The sequence below is a fragment of the Mya arenaria genome, chromosome 16 (assembly GCF_026914265.1).
Source record: "Mya arenaria isolate MELC-2E11 chromosome 16, ASM2691426v1".
Taxonomy (NCBI): Eukaryota; Metazoa; Mollusca; class Bivalvia; order Myida; family Myidae; genus Mya; species Mya arenaria.
Genome location: NC_069137.1, coordinates 48,248,034 through 48,267,279, shown reverse-complemented (window position 1 = coordinate 48,267,279; position 19,246 = coordinate 48,248,034). Strand labels below are relative to the sequence as shown.

The 19,246-nt window shown below is 36.4% G+C and overlaps 1 protein-coding gene across 1 annotated transcript in view; it reads left to right on the top strand.

Moving 5' to 3' along the window:
* The window catches only part of LOC128221314 (uncharacterized), a 40,306-nt gene continuing 21,060 nt past the window's right edge, over nucleotides 1–19,246 (top strand). Inside the window, exons 1-4 of the mRNA XM_052929853.1 lie at nucleotides 1–553; nucleotides 14,979–15,167; nucleotides 16,714–16,859; nucleotides 18,815–18,983. Coding sequence (XP_052785813.1) covers nucleotides 278–553; nucleotides 14,979–15,167; nucleotides 16,714–16,859; nucleotides 18,815–18,983 — 780 coding nt within the window. The 5' untranslated portion in view covers nucleotides 1–277. The remainder of the gene's footprint in view (nucleotides 554–14,978; nucleotides 15,168–16,713; nucleotides 16,860–18,814; nucleotides 18,984–19,246) is intronic.

The window sequence follows — 19,246 nt, the reverse complement described above, 5'->3', positions numbered from 1 at the left end:
GATAATGGTTGAAAATGTAATTACTGAGACCGACTATTCGGATTAATAATTTCGATTTTTCTGTAGATTTGGATAGCTTGGCTGTCCAGGTTTATATGGGTTAGTTTCGGAATTATTTCGATAATCGGTGAAGTGAATAAATAATAAGACAATTTAATAAAGATAGGCATAAATTAAAGAAATTGTGTTAACTGCAACGTATATCTTGCAAGAAGATTTAGAACATTCATACAGTTAAAGTGTCATTTGTACAAATTAGCAAGCAACCACATGAAAGATGGAACGACATTTAGCAGCGATGTTACTAACGATTATGCTTATATGTGGTTTACAAACTGTATTTTCAAAATCATTAATTACAAAAACGCAAACTCAAAATGAGACACCACACGCAGTTCCAGCGGATAAAGGACACATTAGCGCAAGTTTGGTGGCAAGCTTGCAGACAGCAATAAAGGAGAATAGCAAGAATGTTGCGGAAAGCACTGGACACATTAAAGCAGTGCTGCCAGGAGTTGCAGAACATGCCTTCATGAAAGTCGATCCAGATGTCGTATGTACTGTAGATATTTCTTAAGTTATCTTTCGTTTCTATCGTCGTCGTTGCAAGCATCATCGTCATGATTATGATGATGATGATGATGATGATGGTGGTGGTGGTGGTCGTGTTGCTGCTGCGGATGATGATGATTCAGTCATGGTCCAATTTTATCATTAACAACGACATTTTTAGAATCAATATTTCTGAGCAATAAAGATATGAATTTGCAACAAATGTATTTGTCAGCTCAGACAAAGTTATTTTATTTTATTTTGGAACTAATACATCCAATTTAGTTTGCAACACGGACATACAATTTAACTGAATATCTCTCGACAATTTTTTTCCGCTCGAAAATAAAATGGCCCAATAGTACTTCATATTTGGTTGACCAAACTATGGGACGATCTATTACAAGTAAGTTTATCAATACAATGCAATTATGCAAGACTTAAGAAGCAAATAGCGTTAATTGGCTAATCCAATCTTTTACGAACAAAGCAAACAACATATTTTTTTCAGTTATTTTTTTTTCTATTAAGTTCATATTAACTTGTTGATCATAATAGTTCATTTTAAAACTGTAGGGACAAACTCAGTAGCTGAAACTGTACAGTGATCCTCTTTGTACCATATGATTGAGTTACAGATAAAACGATTTTGACTTTGACAATTTTATTTTATTAATAGCTACGTGGCCATCAATCCATCAGATAAAAAGTGCCAAAATATCGGTGTTATATTTTTACCTGTACAAAAATCATACGCTTTTTTGTTTTAATCATAAAGTCAAATGAGTTCAACAAGATTTTGAGATTAACCTTTATTATATTATTATATATTGTGCGGTTTCAACAATGTCACTGGTTGAAACCAACAACTGAAACCACGGCCCCTCCAGGTCCGGGGAATAGCGGGGACTTTGGCTTTCGGTCCAGCCAAGCCCGGGTGAACCCCCCCCCCCCCCCTTCGCGGACGAACTGATGGTAAAATCTCCGCCAAAATGCCCCCGCACCACAGGAACCCTAAGTAAGGCACATCCTGGCTATATTTGGCGGGAATACAAAACCACCGCATTCACCCGGCACTGCGGGGCCACCGTGAAGGTAAAAACACGGCCCATTTCCCCGGCTATCATCGGTATAACCCCGGACCTTGGGGGCCGTGGTTACAATTGATTGGTACATAATCGACATCCAACGAAGGAATCACAACGTCAAGAGACGTTTCCAATAAAGATCTAAGTCAATCAAAGACGTTTCTTGAACTAAATTTAATCTCACTTTTACATTAGACTACTGCATATATTTTAATTCAACTTTAGCAAGTTTTAAAAGGGAACACAGAAAGTTAACAAAACTAGAAAATCAACGTGTAACTATTTTTAACATTTGTACAGGTTCAGATTTATGTAAGTGTATCTTAATCGTAAATTGAAATGACTTAAATATTATATTTTCGCAAGTTTATTACAAAATTGTGTGAATTGTACATAAGCCAGTATTAAAATTGAATCCATTGATGAAAACAAATATGAACGTTTCAACATTTGTGACAATTTTTCACAGATTTTAAGATTATCGAAGTGACGACTAATATACTTCACTGAAACGAGCCGCTGTCAATTTAATGTCAGCCATTGGACGCAATCAAACTGGCGTACTAATAATATCTGTCATGTGTTCCCGTTCCGGATAGAAAAATCCGACCCGAGGGCACCTGCGTTGCCTGGTAACGAGGCTTGCCGAGTTACCGGCTACGCAGCGTGCCCGAGGGTCGGATTTTTTTATCCGGAACGGATACACATGATAGATATTTTTTCTAGCATACCTTTATTATTTTTTTGTGAAGAAACTGCATAAAAAACCTCATTTTTGTACATCTCACCAAAAAGCGCGTGCGATAATGTTTACCGACGTCATGACGCGCAGTAATTTTTATTCACTGTCAACGTCAATAAGTTCCTTCGATATCAAGTCTTTGAAGGGTTATTTCGTTTTGTTGTGAAGATATATTTTTGCAAAGTTAATGCTTATTGAAATCTCATAATTATGGTTACTTAAAGTATATAATAAAAGAAATAAAAAGTATTACGTCACAGCGCGTGACTCATCTGGCATGGGGGGATGTCATAAAACACATAATTTCTACCTTATGAGACGATAGTAGATCCGAGTAAATCTTTTAGCATTCACCAATCATTTAATATATTTGCGTTTTTAGCTATCAAATACACGGTTACAATCTTGTAATCAGATTATCAATATTTTCCATAAATGAATTATTTAGTTAGTACTTAAATGTTTCTCAGTCAGAATTTATGTTTGTAATACATATGTTTGTATTGATTTTGAATAAGATTGTCACTTTAATAGTATGATAACTGTATTAAGACATCTTTATAGCAAATTTCGTAAATTTCATATGAAAACTTTACAGCTGAAGGTCGCGAAATGAATCAAAAATATTAAATATGAGTATGCTATTAGGAAGCGTCTTTTCGCACTTACTTATGTCGACTATTTACCTTATTTGATCAAACGAAGAAACAAGACCTTGCACATCATTCAATTCTAAAAAAACACACAAATTATATGAGAAAAAATGACAACTGACGCTCAGATTCAACAAGCAATATACAGTCAAAACTCGTTATATCGAGGTCGTTGAGACCACGGAATATATTCGAGATAAAATCAAGTATAACATTACCCAAAACATTTGAAAAAAACAACGACGACATAATCGAAGCCTCGAGATAACAGGGTTCGGCAAAGCGAGTTTCGACTGTAGTTACAGAAAAGTTCAAGCATGATTATAATAAATGACCCATCGATTTCAGTCACTCGACAATAAGTGCATATGAGCAATTACTCGACACAAAAAAGTGACGTTTTCCGTCTTATTAAATTTCTTTGCAGAAATTGCAGTTAAAATACAACCTACATTATAAGGCAATGAATTTGCAGCTAGGCAATCATTAAGCACTAGACTTTATCATTAAGAATTTCGCTACGCTCACTCCGCCTATTATTATTCATTCAAAATTTACTTTATGTCATCTTACTTTTACAAAGACCATCATTAAGTTCTAGACTTAGTCATTAAACATTTCACTTTTCGCGCGCGTTTAATGGTCCGCACACTGCCACTCATCCAATACATATTCCCTGCGTCAGATTCTGCGTTGTCAATGTATCAGCCAATGAGGTTGTATTCTAAGTCAGTTTAATGACTTGAAGTAATTTCATATTGAATAAGAAAGGGCTCGTTCGCTAACCTAACTTCGCCCATTCTTTTTCATACAGAATTTACTTCATGTCATCTAACTATTACAGAAATCTATGGAAGACCTGGAGCATGCTACCCAGTGAACAGTTACAGTTGGATGAAATGAAGCAAAATCTTAGTTATCAAGAATGGGCGGAGTGAGCGTAGGCTAACTGGCTTAGATACAACCTCATCGGCTGAAACATTGTCAACGCAAACTCTGACAAAGGAAGTGTGTATCGGAAGTGGTAGTGGCCGGACCTTTAAACCCCCGCGGAAGTTGAAATTTTTCATGATTAATCGTAGTCTTAATGATTGCCTTTCTATAATTTCATTACAACGTGTTGTATTCTGTAGATCGTTTAAGCACGGTGTAACTAAATGCTAGGTATTACAAGATGTGGTCCAGAATGACCTTTCTATATTTAATATTGAGAATGCTACTTCAGATTGAAATGGTGTCTAAGTCTGGGTTGTGACCATAATTTACGAAAATTTGGCTTTATGAAATAAGTTCTTTAAGTTAAGCTTTAAAACGTTTGAGAAATTAGATCCGCGTCATCTTTAGATTTCAAAATTTCCCCCACCGTTCGTGATCCTGAATAAAAATATTGATTTAAGACTTAGGGGTAGTTAAGACTGTTTACATGTTGCCCATCTGCGGCACCATAGCGTATCATAACCTATATTATATAGGGAATGATACGCTGGGGAACCGACGGTGATGTTGCCTTAAATACGAGGTTTTGTTTTTAAATCATGTCCTATAGGTGATCTAAGTGCCAATCACCAGATAATTCTAACGATATAGAAAATATATCCTCCTGCAAAAAAGAAGTTTCAAACTTTTCAAAAACAGCTGCAAATCATATTGTAATCATGAATGGTAATAACTTGCTACCTATCATATTTTTTGAACGTTTTTACTTATTCAAACATTTTAAGAATGTAAAATATCTATCAGTTATTTTTAACATTTTTGGTGGTTCTTGGCGCTTAGCCGGCGCCGGACTTAATTGGTTATAAGACCAAAAATAAACAATATCTATTTCTTATTTCGTAATTTGTTTATCGTTCAATTCGACATGACGTTTATAATGCCTATTTATTGGTTTTCCATTGTAATCAATATTAATTAGCCACAAATTGATCATTTTTGTTCATTTATTTGCATGACCAGTCGCCATGATTCTTATTCCCAGTAACACCGTTTCTGGAAATTACTACACGAAACAACAAAATAGTCCCAAAACTTGCCAGATCATGGTCTCGCAATGTCCAATACTATATACTGACGTCGCCATATTCATTATATTAACACCTCACATGATATTTAGTACCTTAGACCAGCTTTTCATTGGCGTCGTTCAGCAAAAAATCCGTAAGATTCCCCCATTGTTCATGATCACATGACTTACACGTGACCGGATATTATGAGCTCTTGCGTATTAATTACTTAGCAAACGAATTCTTTGAATTTGATGTATGATCATGCCATTTTTTATTATTGTATCAGTAATTGGAAGAATGAAATAATTTATTGCATATTACTAAGAAAATACTTTGAAATTGATTTATGATGACTATTCATGAAGGGTAACTTATGGAGTGATTTATAGCGTATTTCTGAGGAGGAAAAAGACACTGTAAATTAGATGAATCATGTCAGAATCTTATTTATTTCTGTTGAAATGTATTGTTATACGATTTGTTACGAACCACTAAAAATTCTTTTGGAAATGATGTATCATGTAGGTTATTAGTTCTTGGTAATATATATCAATGCCAAAGGCCATGACTATTGGACGTTTATCACATATTTGATGTTGAAAACATGTTTTTTAAACTTTGTTTTATTTGAGTCATAGTGTTAACAAATACCACACGGCAACTGACAGATACAAAATCTTAAATAGAATATTGTAATTCCAAGCCAAAATATAAATCAGTTTTCATTAGCGTTACTGATGCTTTTCGGCAAAAGGGGGCATTACGATATGTCACATTTTAAATAATAATTAGCAACATAAATCTTACAAGAACATGATGATATTGTATAATAGTAACTCGTATTTTGTCCACATTATCGATGTCTGACCATATCAAACCCCAAAGTGACTTTTCTGTTTAAAACGATACCTAAGCACATTTTTGACGAATTAAAGAATTTACAAATGTTACTACATTTGCAACGAAAAATCACGCAGTAAAATAAACTAAAATCGAATATGGTAGGTTTTCGAAAAGAAAAACAACAACATTAAATGAATAAATTGAGCCCATCTATAATCACTCTTAACCGTAATAACTTTTTCTGGATAATAAAGCATGTCAAATGTTTAACTATGTTTAATTTCATACATTTTGTAGAGCATTTTATACAATGTCATGCATGCATTATGCATTGCTGTTAATATCGTTTATAATAATAGTTCTTATCATCTAATATATTTCTGGCTAATTCCTGTTTCGAAAATGAGTGCACATATTGCATGAACATGGACGGACATAAACGAATTTGCTCAAACATCCACAATGAATACATGCACAACGAACATGCATCAAGTTTCCCGACCATCCAAGAAGATGCTCTACAACATGCAATAAGAATGTGCACCATGCACATGTATCACGAACATGCACCACAAACATGCATTACGCTCATGTAACACAAACATGTACCACAAACATGTACCACGAACATGTACGATGAACATGTACCACGAACATGTACCACGAACATGTACCACGACCATGCACCACGCTCATGTAACACAAACATGCACCACAAACATGTACCACGAACATGTACCACGGACATGTACCACGGACATGCACCACGCACATGTATCACGAACATGTACCACGACCATGCACCACGCTCATGTAACACAAACATGCACCACGAACATGTACCACAACATGTACCACGGACATGTACCACGACCATGCACCACGCACATGTACCACGAACATGTACCACGACCATGCACCACGCTCATGTAACACAAACATGCACCACAAACATGTACCACGAACATGTACCACAAACAAGTACCACGAACATGTACCACAAACATGTACCACGAACATGTACCACAAACGTGTACCACGAACAAATACCACAAACATGTACCACGAACATGTACCACAAACATGCACCACAAACATGTACCACGAACATGTACCAAGAACATGCACCACAAACATGTACCACAAACATGTACCACGAACATGTACCACAAACATGTACCACGAACATGTACCACAAACATGTACCACAAACATGTACCACGAACATATACCACGAACATGTACCACAAACATGTACCACGGACATGTACCACAAACATGTACCACGAACATGTACCACGAACATGTACCACGGACATGTACCACAAACATGTACCACGGACATGTACCACAAACATGTACCACGGACATGTACCAAGAACATGCACCACAAACATGTACCACAAACATGCACCACAAACATGTACCACGAACATGTACACAAACATGTACCACGAACATGTAACACGAACATGTACCACGAACATGTACCACAAACATGTACCACGAACATGTACCACAAACATGTACCACAAACATGTACCACAAACATGTACCACGAACATGTAACATGAACATGTACCACAAACATGTACCACAAACATGTAACATGAACATGCACCACAAACATGTACCACGAACATGTACCACAAACATGTACCACGAACATGTAACACGAACATGTAACACGAACATGTACCACAAACATGTACCACAAACATGTAACATGAACATGCACCACAAACATGTACCACGAACATGTACCACAAACATGTACCACGAACATGTAACATGAACATGTACCACGAACATGTACCACAAACATGTACTACGAACATGTACCACAAACATGTACCACGAACATGTAACATGAACATGTACCACAAACATGTACCATGAACATGTACCACAAACATGTACCACGAACATGTACCACAAACATGTACCACAAACATGTACCACAAACATGTACCACGAACATGTAACATGAACATGTACCACAAACATGTACCACAAACATGTAACATGAACATGCACCACAAACATGTACCACGAACATGTACCACAAACATGTACCACGAACATGTAACACGAACATGTAACACGAACATGTACCACAAACATGTACCACAAACATGTAACATGAACATGCACCACAAACATGTACCACGAACATGTACCACAAACATGTACCACGAACATGTAACATGAACATGTACCACGAACATGTACCACAAACATGTACCACGAACATGTACCACAAACATGTACCACGAACATGTAACATGAACATGTACCACAAACATGTACCATGAACATGTACCACAAACATGTACCACGAACATGTAACATGAACATGTACCACAAACATGTACCACGAACATGTAACATGAACATGTACCACGAACATGTACCACAAACATGTACCACGAACATGTAACATGAACATGTACCACGAACATGTACCACAAACATGTACCACGAACATGTAACATGAACATGTACCACAAACATGTACCACGAACATGTACCACAAACATGTACCACGAACATGTAACAGGAACATGTACCACGAACATGTAACAGGAACATGTACCACAAACATGTACCACAAACATGTACCACAAACATGTACCACGAACATGTACCACAAACATGTACCACGAACATGTACCACAAACATGTACCACGAACATGTAACAGGAACATGTACCACGAACATGTAACAGGAACATGTACCACAAACATGTACCACAAACATGTACCACAAACATGTACCACAAACATGTACCACGAACATGTAACAGGAACATGTACCACAAACATGTACCACGAACATGTAACAGGAACCTGTACCACAAACATGTACCACAAACCTGTACCACGAACATGTACCACGAACATGTACCACAAACATGTACCACAAACATGTACCACAAACATGTACCACGAACATGCACCACAAACATGTACCACAAACATGTACCACAAACATGTACCACGAACATGTAACATGAACATGTACCACGAACATGCACCACAAACATGTACCACGAACATGTAACATGAACATGTACCACGAACATGTACCACAAACATGTACCACGAACATGTACCACAAACATGTACTACAAACATGTACCACGAACATGTACCACAAACATGTACCACGAACATGTAACATGAACATGTACCACGAACATGTACCACGGACATGTACCAAGAACATGTACCACAAACATGTACCACGAACATGTAGCATGAACATGTACCACAAACATGTACCACAAACATGTACCACGAACATGTACCACAAACATGTACCACGAACATGTACCACGAACATTTACCACGAACATGTACCACAAATTTGTACTACGAACGTGTACCATGAACATGTACCACGAACATGTACCACGAACATGTACCACGAACATGTACCACAATTATGTAACACAAACATGGACCACGAACATGTACCACAAACATGTACCACGAACATGTACCTCAGACATGTACCACAAACATGAACTACAAACATGTACCACGAACATGTACCACAAACATGTACCACGAACATATACAACAAACATGTACCACGAACATGTACCACAAACATGTACCACGAACATGAACCACAAACATGTACCACGAACATATACCACAAACATGTACCACGAACATGTACCACGAACATTTACCACGAACATGTACCACAAATTTGTACTACGAACGTGTACCATGAACCTGTACCACGAACATGTACCACGAACATGTACCACAAACATGTATGACGAACATGTACCAAAAAGATGTACCACGAACATGTACCACAGACATGTACCACAAACATGTATCACGAACATGTACCACGAACATGTACCCCAAACATGGACCGTGAATATGCACCATGAATATTACCCCGAACATGTACCACAGACATGTACTACAAACATGTATCACAAACATGTACCACGAACATGTACCCCAAACATTGACCGTGAATATGCACCATGAACATGTACTCCAAACATGCACCACGAACATATACCACAACTATGCACCGTGAACATCCAACACGAACATGAACCACAACTATCCACCGTGAACATCCAACACGAACATGAACCACAACTATGCACCGTAAACATGCACCACGAACATGTACCCCAAACATGGACCGTGAATATGCACCACGAACATGTACCCCAAATATGCACCACGAACATGTACCACAAACATGCACCTTGAACATGAATAATGGACATGCAACGGGCTCTTAATCTTTTCAGGTCCGCGGTCTTGTTAAGATCGATTAGCTTAGTAAGTTGGAGACAAATGTACGAGAGAAAAACACTCAGGTGAACTATAAACGATAAGCCATGTGTGTTACATTAAGCACTACATTGGTCATTTATTAGCCAGCGAGTGTCACACTTACAAGGACGCTTAAGGGACGCTGACAAGTGGATGCAGGACAGATACGACCTTGTCAGAATAATATTTATTGTTGTTATGTTTAGTAACAGCGGAGTTTTGTTGCAGGTTCATAACTAGCGTTAACGACTTGTTTATTGCTTTGTCAATATGTTTATAGGAAAAAAAGAAAATAAATTGATTATTATAGTGAATTATGACCCAAAGTGATTTAAATTGTATTCGAAGATGAACTTTTTGCAAACTTGGGTCAAGTGAGTCGATGTTGCAAGTCCGCAAATGTGATATTATTGATATAATCATTATCACAACTATTGCAAAATGTTACCCGTTAAATAAACTGAAACATTAACAAACGTTACATTTATTTCACAAACACAAATATTTAATAAGTTGGTTCAATCTTATTTATTATACATCGATTGTGACACAAGTTATTATAACATTTTATTTATCACTTTTGTTGGCATGATGTTACGAGAGGGTTTGGTCTTGTGTTGTGGGGGAAACCGGAGTACTCGGAGAAAACCCACCTGTCCGGCTTGGTGACCACTAACCAAACTCAAATGCGCCTAGGCCGGGAATCGAGCCCGGGTCGCATTGGTGAGAAGCGAGTGTGCTGGCCGTCGCGCCATCTAGAGAACATGAAATATTTAATTCAGTTTTGAAATACATTCAGATATATACAACATCATATATAAACCCCGTAAATTTTTCGAAACGAGTATTGTGAATAAGTTTTCCGCAATTGGAACACCTGAAAAATTATTCAACACATATGACCTGGGAAATAATACGGTTTTTAAACAAATCTATCTTGGCGGCGGTCATATTGAACTGTGTTGTACATCAAATTCAACACCTGGCGAAGAGTATCAAGCTGGTTTTCTTTTAATTTGAATCTTTGAACTTTCTCCAAAGCGTAATTAAGAAACGAATCAAAAACATTTATTTCAGTACATTGTTTATGATATCGAATGGGTCGACTGAGCGAAATGATAATTGAGCTAATCGCCAACTGGCCCAATTTTTCGAAACTTCTTAAGCCCCTTATAATAGGATTAAGCTAAGCTCACTTTTTTGTCTTTCAAAAATTTGCTTAATATTTACTCCCTTAAGAGTTTTTCAGCTTCAGATATGAATTATTATTATGATAATCACAATAAACAATTTTTCATTAATCAAAATCCAATTTGAGTATGTACATTGCATTATTGAAATACGCTACTTAAGCTTGTTAAGCATTAGAAGTTTTGAAAATAGGGGTCGGGAGTCTCATACCTTTTTCTTTATTTTCAAAATATATCTTGAAGCAAATTTTATATTTTAATTCTATCCCGAAACTTGCCGGAAATTGCCGAGTTGTTACGATTGCTATCTAAGTAGATGTTGTTGTTTTCCCAGCCATTTTCAGCGAAAACATATTTTTTGCACTTTTGCATCGATGTGCGTAGAAATAGCTCCAGGTTTTTAACCAGAACCATTCATGAATTGCACTGCAAATGTATGAAGCCTTTTGAATCCAGAAAGAACAAACCTTATAATCAATAAAAATAATATTCTGAACATTCAAAAAGAAAACAAGAAAAATAGTTTATACTTACAAAAATAATTTGTTATTCAATTCAAAGCTGCACTCTCACTGATATACCACTTTTTTATTTTTTGTCTTGGAAAGAGCATGTTTTTGCGTAAATATCTGCAAACCAATGATAAAAGATTGCTGGCAGAAGATCAGATCGCAGACTTTCATATTTCCGTTCAAAAATTAATGCTTTATGGCTTAAACCGTTACTAGCGGTTTAAGAAAAATGCATGAAACATCAATTTTTAAACTTAAATCTAAAAATCTGCGCTCTATTTCTTTGTCAGCAGTCTAATATAATTTGTTTCCATGGATTTTCGCCAAAATTGGCTCGTTCCAAGACAAACAATATAAAAGGTTGTCAAAACGTTCAATCTGTGATAGTGCAGCTTTAAATAAAGCAACATGTTCAAATTTGCGTCGACTTTCACGCAGTATGAATATGCAATTTCGCTCGCCATAAATCTTACCAAAGTGTGCCCCCTCTAACTTTGATTTTAGAAAATAATAGAGTCAACAAAATAAATGTAGCCGACAACTAAATGCTTGTTGACAAGCGGACTAATTATTGGCTACATACTTAATCGATTTGTTACATTATTAATTAATCACTTCTTGTCATAACAATGTCAGCCATCGACAATGAAACATAGATAATTGTTTGTTTACAGTTTTCTGTATTTATGTATTCGTCCATGTATGTGTGTCGGTATTTATGTATTGGTGTTAAGGTGAAAGGCATGGTAACCTTCTGTATATTTAACAATGGTAAAACATAAAACAAACATAGATTGTTTACGGTGATATAAAGATAATGATAAGTGAAATAAAAATGATATTTCACAGTGAGATAACTACTTGCTATATTCAAGTGTTTTAAAAACTCAGTCTCAGTGTGTGTATACCACGTGATAAATTGTGTCATAAATGCTACGTCGGAAGGCAATATTTTGATTTGAAAAAATAAATACTTTAAACAAAGATAACTTCACTATTTCTTCGCCATTTTTAATGAAACGTAACGCAGTCTACGCCGCTTACGGAGCCCTGCCTTCGGTATTTAACCAGAATTTGATTGAGAGTTTAGTTTCTTAAACAGAACAGAACAGAACAGAACACTTCGACAAACCACATGAACAAGTTTTCACAATACGGTTGTCTGACGGAGTACTGTCGAAACATTTTTTGAAAACAGGTTTGTCGAGGTCTTTGATGAAACTAATGACCATATCAAATTTAGGTAATAAAACAAATGCGGGGCTCTTTAAGCGGCATTGACTGTCCTTTGTTTTATTTAAAATGGTGTAGTAAAAGAAAAGTTCACTTTGATATAATTCTTCACTTTAAGCAAAATGTTGCCTTCAGACGTAGCATATATGACGTAATTTATCACGTGATATACACTCACCGAGTCTGCCATCATTTCAAAAGCAAAACCAGTGAACACAGGACTGGTATCATCGTCGGCAACCACGGTACTTTATACAGTTACGCTTCATAAATACGACCCCTTTGTCAGATTTTGCGTTGACAAGGTATAAGTTAATGATATTATTTTCTAAGTCTGCAAGATGACCGGAATTAAACTCTAAATGATTAAAATGGACTCGTTCGCTACGCTCACTCTACGCAATCTTAATCATTTATATTTTAATTCCTGCCATCAAGCTTTTACATGGACTGTGGCACAATCTAAACGACGTTATTTCCGAAATGACGTTTCTTTCACCTACAATTTAGAGAACTTTTCAGAAAAAAAATACAATTGACTGTCAGGTATTTCTGCCTTCTGAGACGATAGTATATCAGAGTAAATCTTTTAGCATTCACCAATCATTTAATATTTTTGTGTTTTCAACTATTAAATACACGGTTATAAACCTGATGTCAGTAGTTAATATTTTCCATAAATTCATTATAAGAAGTAGTTGATGGTTTATAACACAAAATTATACTTGTTATGCATGTGCATATATTGATTTTGAATAAGAGAGTCATTTTAAACAGCGTCATGGAAAAACATTTTGATTCCATCTGAGTTCTTATAGTATTGGAATACCATGCACTTGTAAACTATCCAACTTGAATAATGTTTAAGGTCTGACATTTTTGATTACATACTCATGTTTGGTGTACTACCACTTATAAAGATACTTCTTAAACTTAACAGCTACAGGCAAGTAATGGATAATTACAGGCAAGTAATGGATAACTACAGGCAAGTAATGGATAACTACAGGCAAGTAATGGATAAAGTGACAATCTTATTCAAAATCAATACATACACATGTAGAACAAACATCCATTTCGACTGATAAACCTTTAACTGCTTACTAAATAATGCCTTTATGGGAAATATGAATTACTTGATAACAAGATTGCAACTGTGAATTTAAAAGCAAAAAGCGCAAAATTATTAAATGATTGGTGAATGCTTAAAGATTAACTGTGATCTACTATAGTCTCATATGGTAGGAAAACCGTGTTTTCTGCACCTTTCTTTCAAATTAAACTCGGCTTCCCTCACAAGAACCATTGTTTTTGACATTTATTCATCCCTTTTGGTATTTATTAAAAGCAATTGTTAATTCTATTTGGGAGTAAGAGCGCATCTTTAAGGATTGTTAGTTTACACTTACAAAAATAAATGGTTTGTTGCAACTCAGTCGGATAACCATTTACTTTATATAAGAAAATAGTCTTCAATGTTTAGTGGTCTACTTTATACTGTGAAAACTAATTACTAAATGGTTCAGCCTCAATTGTTTATTTATTTATTGTTTTCCTTATTTAGAAAAATAACGGCTGATTGCTCATTTACTCAAACGCCATTTTGTATCATTTTTCCGCTTATAATAAAAAGAATAAAAGTCTGTTTCAGTGTTACATCGCAAAAACAAAATTAACTCATAAACACCAAAAGTAAATATTTCACTCATGGCCATTGGTACTCACTCAGTGAAATATATTGGTATCTTACAATGAAACAAACAATTATCCTGTATATATAAATATGTCTTAACATCGGACACTTTCATATAACCTTACTCATTGTGTCGCCCTTTATTTCAGGGAGGCGCAACTTTCGTCATACAAGGCCACAGCTCCCTCCACCTGTTTGACCCAAGTGACATCGACCACCCAAGTTTCGATCCCAGATCCTTCCTCAATATGGTGTCTAAGCAAAGTGTTCAACCCGTGGAAATAGTCCCGGTCACAGGAATGCCGTACTTCATGTTTATGCCGGCAGATGCGCTTAAGGTTAGTAGTATTCATTTGAAATATTGTAACAATGCAATTGTTATTGTTCGACTTTTTATGCTTAATATTAGGCAAAAATGGTACCTACAGGGACAAGCCCATAAGTAAAACTATGTTTAGTGGCACACATCCTAAAATACATTATACATATTTAACACATGTATCAACATAATAAGGCCTAAATTAAAATTCTGAAGTCAATGACCACTTTAAAAGTTGGGGAAACCGCGTTCCCTGTTTACTCCGCTGCCAGGTAATAATGGTTCCCTGCACTTCCAAATGATCCTGTTCCTTGTTTACTACACTGCCAGGTGATCCTGGTTTCATATTTACTCCATTGCCAGGCGATCCTTGTTCCCTATTTTCTCCACTGCTAAGTGATCCCGGTTCCCTGTTTACTCCACTGTCAGGCGATAATGGTTTCCTGTTCACTGCACTTCCAAATGATCCTGGTTCCCTGTTTACTCCACTGCCAGGTGATCCTGGTTTTTTATTTACTCCATTGCCAGGTGATCCTTGTTCCCTATTTTCTCCATAGCCAGGTGATCCTGGTTCCCTGTTTACTCTACTGCCAGGTTATCCTGGTTCCCTATTTACTCCACTGCCAGGTGATAATGGTTCCCTGTTCACTGCACTTCCAAATGATCATGGTTCCCTGTTTACATCACTGCCAGGTGATCCTGGTTCCCTATTTACTACACTGTCAGATGATAATGGTTCCCTGTTTACCCCACTGCATGGTGATCCTGGTTTCCTAATTACTTCACTGCCAGGTGATCCTTGTTCCCTATTTTTTCCACTGTCAGATGATCCTGGTTCCCTGTTTACTCCACTGCCAGGTAATCCTGGTTCCCTGTTTACTCCACCGCCAGGTGATCCTGGTTCCCTGTTTACTCCACTGCCAGGTGATCCTGGTCCCCTGTTTACTCCACTGCCAGGTGGTCCTGGTTCCCTGTTTACTCCACCGCCAGGTGATCCTGGTTCCCTGTTTACTCCACTGCCAACTGATAATGGTTTACTGTTTAATCCACTGCCATGTGATAATGGTTTACTGTTTAATCCACTGCCATGTGATAATGGTTTACTGTTTAATCCACTGCCATGTGATAATTGCTTACTTTTAATCCACTGCCATGTGATAATGGTTTGCTGTTTAATCCACTGCCATGTGATTATGGTTTACTGTTTAATCCATTGTTAGTTGTACATGGATTGCTGTATCCACTTCCATGTGATGCTCGTTTCTCGTTTAATCCAACGTGAACAGAAAAAAATAATACGCGCTTGACTCCACTGTCAGGTCGAAGGCATGTTCAGTCATCTTTGTAATATTGTGCAAAATAGGTGATTCGGTAATGTGGTACACACTTTTGTTTGAAATAATAAACAACTTACATTTTGTAGAATAAAACAAATTTATGTTTTTAGTCGGATGGGAGTTAAACAACACCACCCAAATCTTCAACAAAGCGAGATGAGACAACTTCAAAACTTTGCTCTAGTTACATAATCGTATGTGTGAATCTGGTGCTCTATTATTTTGTAGAATGAGACGGATCCTGGCTCCATGATTCCTGGTATGCAAGGTCGGAGGAGAGTTAAACGTCACCACCCTAATCTTTTACAAAGTGTGATTGGGCAACTACAGAACTTTGCCCTGGTTCCTATAAAGTCGGGAAATGGTAAACTTAGGTAAGACAAAACACTAATTTTACCGGAGACTATGATGTTGAAATACAGATACAGTCGAAATTCGCTGTGTCGAACTCTGTTATCTCGATGTTCCGGTAATCTCAAACCTTTTTCTTCTTTTTAGTTTAACACTTTTTGTGTTTCGGCTATATCGAATACTCGTTATCTCGAAAATGACTTCGACATAACGAGTTTTAACTATATATTAATATTCGAACATATATTTTGTCCGATGGGATGAAGTATTCTTAAATATTTAATTAATTTCGTTTTTATTGAATAGAGGCCGGACCAGTTGAATTATTTTTGCTTAAAGCATGAAATCAAAGACGATATTCCTCATTGGATTGTTGGTGCTAGTATCTACTATGTCTCATAGACGATCGTTTTACAAAACTATTGTGAAAATACCATATAAAATGGTTAAACATGACATATAATCACTTATTGAATTGAAAGTACTATTCGCAAGTTTCATGTAACTCCGTAATATGAAGGTTTTTCAGAACTTTGTTAAAACTTACAACGTGATTCGAAATAAGTTCGAGAACGTGATTCGATACAAGTTCGAGATAGTCATTCGATTTCATCTTTGATACAAAAGTTTCTATATATTTATTTCTCCTTTTGTTCTTTTTACCATGTCATCATTTAAATTGTTGAATACAGAAATAAATAAAAAAAAACTCTTTCATCTTGTTGAGCCAAATATAGAAACACAAAATTATAAAGCGGTTGTTTATTGCGAATATTTCCATCTAAATTTAAATAAGTTGATTAAAATACGACAAGGTCAGTAAATAATACACACATAAGTCTGCTCGTTTCTGACAGCAATAATTATTGCATTTATGCTAATGTGAGAATATGTTAAAAATTTGTCTGTTCTATTTGCGTTTTAAAACGCATGGCACGTTAACTTTACAATGTTTTATTTAGTAAAAATAGACAGCCAAGATAATGGATAAAACATAATAGACACACACTGAAAACCGAAATACCAGTACGAATTGTTTTGTTTTTTTGAAATGTCAAATTTTCGACGTAACCCTCTTTCAATAAGTCCTTAGGAGCCGGGTATTGCCTGTTCAAGTTCGGCCAAAGGTTTTTATTGCTTCGTATTCTCCTAAAGATCATAACGATATGCCTTTAATAATAATGCGCGCATTGGTAGACGTTGGTATAAATGTGAGGTTAGCTATCGTGAACTGACTGTATACCAAGGAGGTTTACCCCGACATTTCTCAATGCCGGTAGTTTGATGGCCTTGTATAAGTAGTTTGTTGTATACTTGGTCTCAATCCAATTGTCTGCAAAATCATCTTTTTTTTGTTTTAAAGCTGCACTCTCACTGATTGACAGTTTTGAAATGTTAATTTTAACTAGTTTTGGTCTCAGAATTACTTGATTTTGATATATGCATGTCTTTGTTTGCGCGCTTATTGCAGTCTATATATCATCATTTGATATGCCCGCAAATATATGTAGTTTGGAGCTATAGTTAGTAAGTAAATAAAGGTCTCTATTCCCCTTTATACTGTTGTTGGCTTTTTCCTTTAAGCCTCAGAATCACTTGATTTGGCATCAATAAATTTAGTTCATAAATGTAAGATTACACACAATATAACAGTCTCCATCGTTAGGGAAACTGCCGAAAAATCCATTCTTTTTCTAATAGCGTTAGTAATGCTTTTAGCTATAAAACTTTAATTCTAGGACGTAAATATGAAAATCTGAGATGTGATATGTTGTCATTAATATTATCTTATTGGTTTCCAGACATTTAGCAATAATTTCCTCATTCCAAGACAAAAAAAAGGTGTCAAAACGGTAAATCAGAGAGCAGCTTTAAGCAACAGTTGACTTTTCCTGTGTCATTCCGTGTATTATTGATGCACAACATCTTGCAAATTGCCATAATGTTTAAATGTATTCATGTTGTCATTTTGCTATAGGTACATCTTGCTGAAGAATCCGAAGTTTGTGATCGGGAAGGTACCTCCGGGTAATGACATTGGAAACTCGGGCCCGGCTGTAATACAGCTAGCCCCAAATCCACCCGTCAGACCCAGACCGACAAATCCACCCACAAGACAGAGGCAGAGACCGGTGCTAAGGTCACAGGTAAGAAGGAAGTTTATTCATCGAAATAGCATACAGTTGAAACCCGTTGGTTCGAACTCGCTTGGCTCGAATCCATCGCAGGCTCGAACCTGATGTAAAGGACCGATTTCTTTATTCTAAAGGTCAACATTTCCGCTTGGCTCGAATTTTACGAGGCTCGAGGTATTTTTGCCGGTCCCTGTGAGGTCGAACGAACGGGGTTCGACTGTACATGACATTTTACCCTTCCTTATCGTAGTTGATACCAATTCCATACTAATGTA